At 34.5% G+C, this 12,185-nt stretch overlaps 1 protein-coding gene across 1 annotated transcript in view; it reads left to right on the forward strand.

Moving 5' to 3' along the window:
* KMT2A (lysine methyltransferase 2A) overlaps window positions 1-12,185 on the forward strand; it is an 85,588-nt gene that overhangs the window by 25,594 nt on the left and 47,809 nt on the right. Inside the window, exons 3-4 of the mRNA XM_031960075.1 lie at window positions 6,777-6,846; window positions 9,202-11,852. Coding sequence (XP_031815935.1) covers window positions 6,777-6,846; window positions 9,202-11,852 — 2,721 coding nt within the window. The remainder of the gene's footprint in view (window positions 1-6,776; window positions 6,847-9,201; window positions 11,853-12,185) is intronic.

Here is a 12,185-nt window from a genome sequence, read left to right on the forward strand (position 1 = left end):
TTTGGTTTGTACTATTCCTGGGAGCCTACAATGCTCTCTTCCCCTTCCTAATTTCATGGCCCTTTTCTTACACATTAAATTCCACTTTGTACCAGAGGCTTCTCTCAGTCCTTCCTGTTGCTGATGCTATCCCTCTTGAGAATATTTCTCATTTACACTGTATATGTTGTATGTACACAGTTATTTTTGCATAGTTTCATTCATTAGAATGTGAAATCTTTGAGGGCAGAGCACTTTATAATCCTCAGTGATTTGCTTGCATATGATAGGTACTTAATGAATTTTTGTTATTGATTTTGAGATCTAATTCTGGTTCATTCTTGATAGACTTAATCTAAATAATATTAAAACTAGAAGTATTATCTCTTAGTTTTAGGAGTAGAAAATGTGAATTATATGCAAACTTTTTTAAACTGGATATATAATTTCATTGGTGAAAAATACACCGTCTGACAGATTTCTCTCTTCAGCTTACAGTCTTAGAGTCACCTCCATAAATTGTTTATCCATAAATAAAAAACATAGGTTCTTTTAAAAAAATTTATTATAATAGCTTTTTATTTTCTAAAATATGTGCATAGTTTTCAATATTCACCCTTGCAAAAACCTTGTATTCTAATTTTTTTCCCTCCTTTCTTTCTTCCCTAAACAGCAGATAATCCAAAATAGTTTAAACGTGTAATTCTTCTAAACATATTTCCTTATTTATCATGTTGCACAAGAAAAATCAGATCAACAATTCTGATGGATGTGACTCTTTTCAAAAATGAGATGATTCAGGCCAGTTTCAGTGATCTTGTGAAGAAGAGATACATCTACACATAGAGAGAGGACTGTGGGAATTGAGTGTGGATCACAACATAACATTTTCACTCCTTTTGTTGTTGTTTGCTTGCATTTTATTTTTTCTCATTTTTATTTTTATCTTTTGAAATGATTTTTCTTGTGCAGCAAGATAATTGTATAAATATGTATATATTGGATTTAACATTTTTTTTACCATGTTTAACATATATTAGAGTACTTGCCATCTAGGGGAGGGGGGGGAGCAGGAAAAAGGTGGGGGGGGATTGGAGCACAGGGTTTTTTGAAGGTTAATGTCTTGGACTTGCCGTGAATCACCTCATTGTTGAAAAGAGCCAACTGCAAGTTACTCATCACATCATCTTGTTGCTGTGTACAATGCTCTCCTGGTTCTGTTCATTTCACTTAGCATCAGTTCATGTAAATCTCTCTGGGCTTTTCTGAAATCATCCTGCCAATTGTTTCTTATAGAACAATAATATTCTATAACATTCATATTCCATGACTTATTCAGCCATTCTCCACCTGATGGGCATCCACTCAGTTTCCATTTCCTTGCCAGTACAAAAAGGGCCGCCACAAACATTTTTGCACATGTGGGTCCTTCTCCCTCCTTTATGATCTCGTTAGTTTACAAGCCCAGTAGAAACACTGCTGGATCAAAGGGTATGCACAGTGTGATAGCCCTTTGGGCATCATAGTTCCAAATTGCTCCTCAAAATGGTTGGAGCAGTTCACAGCTCCACCAACAATGTATGTATCCTAGTTTTCCCACATCCCCTCCAACATTCGTCATTATCTTTTCCTGTCGTCTTACCCAATCTGAGAGGTGTGAAGTGTGGTACTTCAGAGTTATCTTATTTTTTCATTTCTCTAATCAATAAATTTAGAGCATTTTTTCCTATGACTAGAAATAACTTTAATTTCTTTATCTGGAAATTATCCTTTGACCATTTATCAGTTGGGGAGTATCTTATATTCTTATAAATTTGAATCAGTTCTCTAAATGAGAACATTTTAGAAATGAGGCCTTTATCAGAAATCTTAGATGTAAAAATTTTTCCCATTTTTGCTACCCTTCTAATCTTGGTTGCATAAAAACCATTGGTTCTTATCCTTGATTGATGTTTAAAAATAATAGTTCTGCCTAAGAAAGTATATGTTGTAATAATCTTGTAAAGCTGATTTTTGAGTATACATAATTTTTTTTGCCAGCAATAGTTTTATCAGAACAATTTATAAATGAATATATTTGTATGTCATAAGTTAATTCAGATAAGGGGCAGCTAGATAGCACAGTAGATAGAGCGCTGGCCCTGGAGTAAGGAGGAGGACCTGAGTTCAAATTTTGCTTCAGATATTGAATACTTTCTAGCCATGTGACCTTGAACAAGTCATTTAACCCTAATTGCCTAAAAACAAAGCCCACCAAAAAACAAATAAGTTAATTCGGATACTCTTCAATGAAAAAAATTACTTAATCACTAAAATTCTGATGCAAAAATTAAAATGTTCCTTTTAACAGAATTGTAAAATAATTCTAGAGAAAAATTGGATATGGAAAAGGTAGCGTTGGGAATTGTTCTATGATATCTATTACTTCCCTAAGAGAGTTAAATAAAGGGAAGGAATTTGAAAGCACATTAATTCAATAGTTCTCAACATTTGCTCTCAAACAAGAGCTTTTGAAAACAAATTTTATTTAGAAAGCAAATTAGCATGATTGAAATCATTTACCAAACACATAGTTACTGATAATGATTATTTTTAAAAGATAAGTATTGCAAAGTTTGTCTCAGAAAGTTTCTCTATCTTGGGTAGCAAGATAACGTCTAAGAACTTAGTGATCTGCTGATCTACTAAAGAAGGAACTTGAGTGTTTTTGCCTTTAATTTGTTCTGGAATTCTGTCAGAGATTGCCTTATATACGGCAAAATTATGTGTAAGAAATGATCCTTTGGACCCAATTCCTAATAATACCTAATTGAATGTAGTCAATATGTCTCCTTTGCTCCAATTTCAGGGCTATTGAAGCATAGTAAGTCATATTTTCATTGTGCCAAACATTAATTATTTCATTCTATATTCTTTTTTGGTCAATTTTGATACATTTCTTTTGATTTCTTTTTGATTTTTGATTTTAGAAAGCCAAGACTAATAATACATTATTTACATCCCTCTGGTTACTTCTACTCTCAAAGGTTCTGGGGTGTGGCAAGGGAGAAATGAATTTTGTCATTGTTGGCTATATTGCTACCTCAGTACATTTTTATCTTGGTTTTCTTTGATTTTAAAGGTCTGGAATAAAATTGGAAGTTCTTTGTCTAAAGATTGAAGTCTTTATCATAACAGTGGCACTTAACTTTTGTTAAATGATGTAGATTCTTCAAATACATTTTTTTTAACCTGTTTCTAGAAGCCAGCTCCTGTTAGAAACAATACTCTGATCATTTTTTTTTTCTTCTTATTTTAGCTATTACATTAGAAGGAAATAAGAGCTAATACTTTGCTTTCTTTCAGGTTAGAGCGAGTAGCAAATATTTTTAAAAGCAGACTAGCTAAATTATACTTCAACGGTTTAGTAATGTATTTATTTTGGAGTACAGTTAATTGAGGTGACAGAGTCTTTTGAATGTTTAGAATTTAAATTTAGTATTGGGACAAACATAAGTTTCTGGTATTGAAGTTGGCAATGTGTGTTTATATCTATTTTTTGACAAGTTATACTTCACTTACCTTACTAGTGTTTACTAATTTTTGAATATTTGCCTACCATTGCAGCACTTGATTAAAGTATTAAATTTCTTGTAATTGGCAGTGTTCTTTGGTGATTCATCAATAAAGATTGTTTCATGAGTTTAATGCAGAAAAGAAAAATATATAAATCAGAAACTTAATCTAGAGCATAAATATGTTTGTTACTGATCATTGAAAATACAGGATAAAAGGCAAAGTTTGTGTCAGACTAAATCCCATCCTCTTAAATGTCTATTAAAATTTTATTTATCTATGAAATCCTTAATAGGACAAAGCTTATGGCAACACATTAAACAATTTTAGGGAAAAAAAATATTCTCAGCCTTCTAAAGTAATTTATCATGCTATTTTAATATTAATTATTTTTTATTTCAAAAGGTACTTTGGATTGGTTTTTAAAAATTGTTTCTGTGGTTTATACTGATGAACAGTTCCACAAGTGCAGATTGGGAACTCTTTAGTAATTATAGCTTTATTCCTTCTACTTGTCATGAAGGTGAGAGATGAGCCCAAGTCTTTTTAACTTTGAGGGCAGCTTTCTAGCTATGGCACCAAGAAACCTCTTGTGGGATCATAACCATTTATAATTATGTTTATATGGTAGTGTTTTGGGGTTTTGATTTCCTTTTAAGAATATTGTAATTAAACTGAATAGAAATATTGAGGGAGCAGCTAGATAATCCAATAGATAGAACATCAGCTTTGAAATCAGGAGGACCTGAGTTCATATCCAGCCTCAGACACTTAACACTTACTAGTTGTGTGATCCTGGGCAAGTTACTTAACCCCAATTGCCTAGCCAAAACAAAACAACAAAAAAAGAAATACTGAAAACCAGTTCACAAATTATTTGTAGATCTCCCATGTGTGTTTCATCTGGTTTGAACAGCAGAAGATAGATTTTTTTTCCCCTCATCAAAATAATGTTCACAGAAATTTGAAGTTAGAATTACTTAGTGATGAGTAGAGGAATTTGACAAAGATACCCTAGAATACATTATACAAATTTTGATTTTCAATTATTGCATAGTTTAATGTTGTTAAAAGTAAAAAATTTTAATTTCATTAAAGGACTCCTTTTTGAAAAGAATTTTAACATTTTGCAGATGTTGCATATTGTCTTAAGTAATTGTTTTTGCTGTCCCACTCCTTACAAAGTAAAATATAAAACCAACCAAATTTCCTTTTTTTTTTTTTTTTTTTTTTGTGCTCAAGGTTGTATTTATTTTAAACTTTTTTGTTAATATGGTTCTTTCATTCTTTTTTTTAATTAAAGCTTTTTATTTACAAAACATATGCACGGGTAATTTTTTCAACATTGACCCTTGAAAAACCTTTTGTTCCAAATTTTCCCAGCCTTTCCCCCACCCACTCTCCTAGTTGGCAGGTAGTCCAATACATGTTAAATCCAATATATGTATACATATTTATACAGTTATCTTGCTGCACAAGAAAAATCAGATCAAGAAGAAAGAAAAAGAAAAACTGAGAAAAACACAATGCAAGCAAATAAAAAAGAGTGAGGATGCTATGTTGTGTTCTCACAGTTCTCTGTTCTCACAGTTCTCTCTCTGGGTGTAGATGGCTCTCTTCATCACTGAACAAGTGGAACTGGTTTGAATCATCTCATTGTTGAAGAGAGCCACGCACATCAAAATTGATCACTATAGTCTTCCAACCAAATTTCTTTTTAAGCCACTACCAATTTTTCCTTTTGATCATGACCACTAGAGATCTTCAGGTTGCCATCTGATTTAAGCCTAAATGACCTTACCCAATTATAGAATTGTTGTGAAAAGTCTCACAGTCCCTTATTCCATAGTGAGGGGCATGAAATTAAGGGAAGTGATAAGAGAACAGAAAATTTCTTAAGTGAGACTATTACCCAGGGATTCTTCTTAATCCTAGAGCAAAAACGCTTTTATTATATGGAACCTTGTTCCAGTACTTTTGTTGCCCCTTCACAGAGACTTGGTCCAAAATTACTTTTCTCCTTAGAAAACATTTATATGCTTATACTCAATGAGTCCCTTATTTTATTTTATTTTATTTTATTTTATTTATTTTTTGAGTCCCTTAATTTTAATGTTAAATTTATCTTATAAAATATTTCTACTTGAAAAATGACTGACAATTAGCTTCTAACTCTTAGTTTTAAAACACCTCATCTCTATTTCCTGTTTTATTTTTTCTATTATATTTTTATGCTTGAACTCAAGTTCACTTTTATGTCTGTAAAAATCTGTTAATATCTAGTGTCAGTGGTGAATTTCTACTGATCATTTTGCCTAAATAGCATATTTTGCAATTTTTGAACATAGGCCAGTGTTAGACCAAAGAGTATATTCGTTGGTATCCAAAAGTGTTAATTGGTACATTTTGGCATCTGTGGTAAGAGTATAAATGAGAAGTTTGCCCCAAGCTATTGTTTTAATGCTATAGTTTCATTCTATCTTTAGTCAGTTTATTATTCCTTCCAGAAATGCTGCTGCCATAACATTAAATTTATTCTCACAAGGCATTTTAAAATGATGCTATAACTACAGAATGTTGAAAATGTGTAAATCTCAAATAAGTGGAAATCATCTCTAATGCTGTCAAGTCTTCTTTTAGAGAATTGACAGTTATAGCAATTCCAGTCTACCAATGTTTATTAGGAGAGGTACTGATTATTTTATTCCATATATATGTTTGTAGGACTTAGTCTTTTAAAACTGATTTGTGTAAATTTAATGGGATTGGATCTTTCTGCTATTTTGATGATTCACTCACCTGGATTAATTAAAGTAGTTGTAGATTAGGTTGGATTGGATTGGATATGCAGTTCTTCACCCTGTGTATCATCTGCTAAGGATGATATTTCAGTGCATTGTTTGGTTGCTACACAGCTCCCATCTCTATAACAAAGGCTATTGTTGGGTCCTTCTATTTCATTGATAGTTGTTCATTTTAGCAAACATTTGTTAAAAAGCTAATATATATATATATATATATAAGGCACTTAGAAATACAAAGGCAAAAATGAAATTATCCCTTGCCCTCAAGGAACTTAGATTTTATTAGTTATTTTTCAAGTGTCATCCTAAAATAATGATAATTATTGTGCAATGACTATATTTCCAAGTTCACTTATGTCTCATTTGGACTCTTCTAAGGGATATGTTCAAATTTCATGCCATTACTTCTGATTTTAAAATAATTTTCCTTTGTTGTAGGATGAGCAGTTCTTAGGTTTTGGCTCAGATGAAGAAGTCAAAGTGCGAAGTCCCACAAGGTCTCCTTCAGGTATGGGCAGCCAAGCAAATGATGTATGTGAATTTTAGACTAGTAAGTTTTTGTGGCTTCATCTTGCTTTATCTTTTAAGAGATGTTCCTTTAAGCTTTTTATATGTATCTGTCCTTCATACTGACTAGGGAACAATGTAAAAGTTATTACTTGAATCCTTTTTCTACATATTCAACAAGATCCCATTTTATTCATTCATTTGATTCTTTGCTCTCTGAAACATTGTGGGGAAGTATGCCTTGAATGGTATGTGGGAGTATAGGAAAAAAGAATTGTCAAGAATAGATTTATATAAGGAATGCTCTTCTGTGAAAATAATTTAGGAGTGGTTTTTTAATAGATAAATTTGTTTGCTATTGAAATTTAGAAACAAAACAATTTAGCAGCTCATAACCTTTTACCACTTTGATCTTTCCCCCCAAAGTGAAATTTTTGAGTCTTAAAATGTATAAAATCATTATTCTTTATTATTGGTTCAATCATTGGCAAAAAGAAAGACAAGATTGAAATGAAGAGTTGAATGAAATTCCATGTATTAGAAACACTTCAGATGATATCAAGCAGAAATAACCATAGTCAAACTTGAACTCTTAGATTTCAGCAGGCAGACTCAGATTTAATGGTCCTGAATAATTCCTTGCCCTTCACTATATATTTAAATTTTATACAATTTAAATATAAACTAACAACACATTCCCTAAAAGGCAAATTTATAAGATAAAAGATCTGAAATAGTGATGCTTTGTGGCTGAATGAAACAGATGACAGCTATATCTAAGTGCAATCTAATAATTGAAGTTTTTCAGAGGAAATAATCAAGATATGATAAAGTGGTTTTAGAACTGGAAAAGGGACTAAAACTGATTGTGTATTCCAAGCATCTTATTTTACAGATAAGGAAATTGAAGTTCAGAGAAAGTATGTTGACCTGTGCAAGGTTCCTCACACACCTATTTAGTAAGAGAGTTAGAACTACTTGGATTCCTAATCTTTCATTTTCTTGACTTAGTTGCCTAAGATAGATTGAACATTTCATGATCAAGATTAAGAACATCAATGAGTCTCCATTTTTTAATAGTTTTATCTAGAGTTCCTTTTTAAAGTTAAACAGAATAAGTACTGAGACCTAGCAGTCATCAGATTAAATCAGGTTCAAATCGAATATCACAAATCATACTTTGGTATCAAAATCATATCACAATCATAATTTGGCATGTATTTATTTTCCTGACTAGGAGTTTTCTTTTAATGGTTCACAGTAACTGTCCATTTCAAGAGAATTTCCTCTAAATTCTTTTGTTATTTCATTCCCTGAAGGATTCAGTTTTTTTTTTTCTCTAAAATGGAACTTTATAGATAAATTATTTAAGAAGTAAAATCTAGCTCCCTGCCACCTTCTACTTTTACTACTTTAGTTAGGATTAGTAACTGTTTAGAGCTGATTGTGCATCATCTATTGTGGACAGGGAAAAATCTCTTAGGTCATGAGTGAGAAAGACATTTATATTTAGAATACTTAATAACTAGATAAATATACATAATTTTTATTATTTGAGTGTTTGACGCCCAGCATAGTAGATTTTTTAAAATTTTTTTTTCCAGCATAGTAGATTAATAGACTTACCATTTAACTTAACTTCCTTATTAGATCACATGCTATTAAATTCAGAGGCCTTGTTTTTATTGTCTTGAATGTATTTCTGTCTAACAAATTATTTTGTTTCAGCAGAACAAGTTTTTGACACCTTAGTATTGTGATAGAAACTATAGGCTACAGATTATTGATAGAGCTTCCTAGAAGCCTTAACTTTTATGTGTTCATGACAGAATTCAGGGAATTATAGAACTTATTGATAAAAGCTTGCCCATAGTTAGACTTTTGATCTAATTATTGCTTACATATGTAACAAATTCACTCAAAACTAAGATTCTTAAATAAAGAATTGTTGTGAGCCAGTGTAAAAATATCCTTAAATTTTGGTTTTGGTATGTTGGAATGTGGAGAGTTAGTATAGATTTTTAAATCATTCCCTGAAAATAAATGTATCTTTTAGTCATCCAAAGCTTTATAGAGTTATATTAAAGACACGTGTTGCTATTTTGATTTTCTCTTTACTTGAAAAAAGTAAAAAGTTGTTTTAATTTGTCCTTTAAAGTTAATTTTGAGAAGGAAAATCTTATCCAAAATAAAATGCTTTATTGGATATTAAAACCAAATGGAGTCTAGTATAAAATGGACTCCTTTCTTTTTGCATGTCGATGGCTTATGCTAAATTCACATACAATTAGTTAAGACCAGTCAGTTGGAACTACAAAGCTAAATTTGTGCTCTTCATTGTTTGATTCTATCACAGTTAAATCTAGTCCTCGAAAACCTCGTGGGAGACCCAGAAGTATCTCTGAACGAAATTCAGCTGTCCTGTCAGATTCTTCACCTGTGTTTTCCCCTCTAAGCAAACCAGAGACTAAATCTGGAGAAAAAATAAAGAAGAAAGATTCTAAAAGTGGAGAAAAAAGAAGAGGAAGACCTCCAACCCTTAGCAGTGTCAAATTCAAATTATCACAAGGAAAGGACATATCAGACTTATCAAAGGGGAGCAAAGAGGATACCTTAAAAAAAATTAAACGGACACCTTCTGCTACATTTCAGCAAGCAGCAAAAATAAAAAAATTGAGAGCTGGCAAACTCTCTCCGCTCAAGTCTAAGTTTAAAACAGGAAAGCTTCAGATTGGGAGGAAAGGAGTACAGATTGTTCGACGGAGAGGAAGGCCTCCATCATCAGAACGGATAAAGACAGATTCAACACCCCTCATTAACTCTCAGCTGGAAAAGCCCCAAAGAGTCCGGAAAGAGAAAGATGGTACACCACCACTCACAAAAGAAGAAAAGGCAGCTGTCAGACAAAGCCCTCGAAGGATTAAGCCTGTTAGGATTATTCCTTCCACCAAAAGGACAGATGCAACAATTGCTAAGCAACTTTTGCAGAGGGCAAAAAAGGGAGCTCAAAAGAAGATTGAAAAAGAAGCAGCTCAGCTGCAAGGAAGAAAGGTAAAGACACAGGTCAAAAACATCCGACAGTTCATCATGCCTGTTGTCAGTGCTATCTCCTCACGGATCATTAAAACCCCTCGGCGGTTTATCGAAGATGAAGATTATGACCCTCCGATTAAAATTGCTCGACTAGAGTCTACACCAAATAGTAGGTTCAGTGCTACATCCTGTGGATCCTCTGAAAAATCAAGTGCAGCTTCACAGCATTCTTCTCAAATGTCTTCAGATTCTTCTCGATCTAGCAGTCCCAGTGTTGATACATCCACAGATTCTCAGGCCTCTGAGGAGATGCAGGCACTTTCTGAAGAGCGGAGCAATACTCCAGATGTCCATGCTCCATTACCTATTTCTCAGTCCCCAGAAAATGATAACAGTGATAGGAGGAGTAGAAGATTTTCAATATCGGAGAGAAGCTTTGGGTCTAGAGCTTCTAAAAAATTATCAGCTTTGCAAAGTGCCCCTCAGCAGCCAACCTCTTCTTCTCCACCTCCACCATTACTCACTCCGCCACCCCCACTACAACCAGCTTCCAGTATTCCTGACCATGCATCTTGGCTTATGCCTCCAACAATCCCCTTAGCATCACCTTTTTTGCCTGCCTCTGCTGCCCCCATACAAGAGAAACGAAAGTCTATTTTACGAGAACCAACGTTCAGGTGGACCTCTCTAAAGCATTCTCGATCAGAGCCACAGTACTTTTCCTCAGCGAAGTATGCCAAAGAAGGTCTTATCCGCAAACCAATATTTGATAACTTTCGACCCCCTCCACTGACTCCTGAGGATGTTGGCTTTGCTTCTGGTTTTTCAACATCTGGTTCCACTGCTCCAGCCCAGCTATTTTCAGCACTCCATTCTGGAACTAGGTTTGATATGCACAAAAGAAGTCCTCTTCTAAGAGCTCCCAGATTTACTCCAAGTGAGGCCCACTCCCGAATCTTTGAGTCAGTAACTTTGCCTAGTAATCGAACATCTGCTGGAACTTCATCTACAGGGGTATCTAATAGAAAAAGGAAAAGAAGGGTGTTCAGCCCTATCAGATCTGAACCAAGATCTCCTTCTCACTCCATGAAGACAAGAAGTGGAAGGCTTAGTACTTCTGAGCTATCACCTCTCACCCCACCATCTTCTGTCTCTTCTTCATTAAGCATTTCTGTTAGTCCTCTTGCCACTAGTGCCTTAAACCCAACTTTTGCTTTTCCTTCCCATTCCCTGACACAGTCTGGGGAATCTTCGGAGAAAAATCAGAGACCAAGGAAGCAGACTAGCACTCCAGCAGAGCCATTCTCATCCAGTAGTCCTACTCCTCTCTTCCCCTGGTTCACACAGAGCTCTCAGACAGAAAGAGGGAGAAACAAAGACAGGGCCACTGAGGAACTGTCCAAAGAGCGAGATGTTGACAAGAGTATGGAGAAGGACAAAAACAGAGAGAGAGACCGGGAGAGGGAAAAAGAGAACAAGCGGGAATCAAGGAAAGAAAAGAGGAAAAAGGGGTCAGAAATTCAGAGTAGCTCTGCTTTGTTTCCCATAGGTAGAGTTTCCAAAGAGAAGGTTGTTGAAGATATTGCTACTTCATCTTCCGCCAAAAAAGCTGCAGGGCGGAAGAAATCTTCATCACTTGATCCTGGTTCAGACATTGCCACTGTAGCTCTTGGGGATACAACAGCTGTCAAAACCAAAATACTTGTTAAGAAAGGGAAAGGAAGCCTCGATAAAACCAACTTGGAACTTGCCCCTGCTGCACCATCACTGGAGGAGAAAGCACGCTGCCTTTCTGCTTCTTCATCAAGCACTGTTAAACATTCCACTTCCTCCATTGGCTCCATGTTGGCTCAGGCAGACAAGCTTCCAGTGGCTGACAAGAGAGTAGCCAGCCTTCTGAGAAAGGCCAAAGCCCAGCTTTATAAAATTGAGAAAAGCAAGACTCTCAAGCAAGCTGACCAGCCCAAAGCACAGGTATTCTTTTCATCTTGCCTATGAGACAACTTCCCAACACATTTAATTTTGAAGTTGTATTTTGCAGTAGAAATACTATAATTGTGACACCTGAAAAAGGAAGTAGAGGCTCTTCTTACTCTAAGCAATGATTATAGCAACAGATAACAGATGGCTGAAATATTTAATAAGAAACCCTTGAGCAGAAGTTGGGGGGGGGGGGAGCTATAGAAGTTAGTTCAAGATGGAATAGACATTTTTTTAAAAATGTAACAGAATGGAGCAGCTAGGTGGTGCAATGGATTGAGCACCAGTTCTGAATTTAGGACCTGAGTTCAAATCTGGCCTCAGACA

The sequence above is a fragment of the Sarcophilus harrisii genome, chromosome 3 (assembly GCF_902635505.1).
Source record: "Sarcophilus harrisii chromosome 3, mSarHar1.11, whole genome shotgun sequence".
Classification (NCBI taxonomy): domain Eukaryota; kingdom Metazoa; phylum Chordata; class Mammalia; order Dasyuromorphia; family Dasyuridae; genus Sarcophilus; species Sarcophilus harrisii.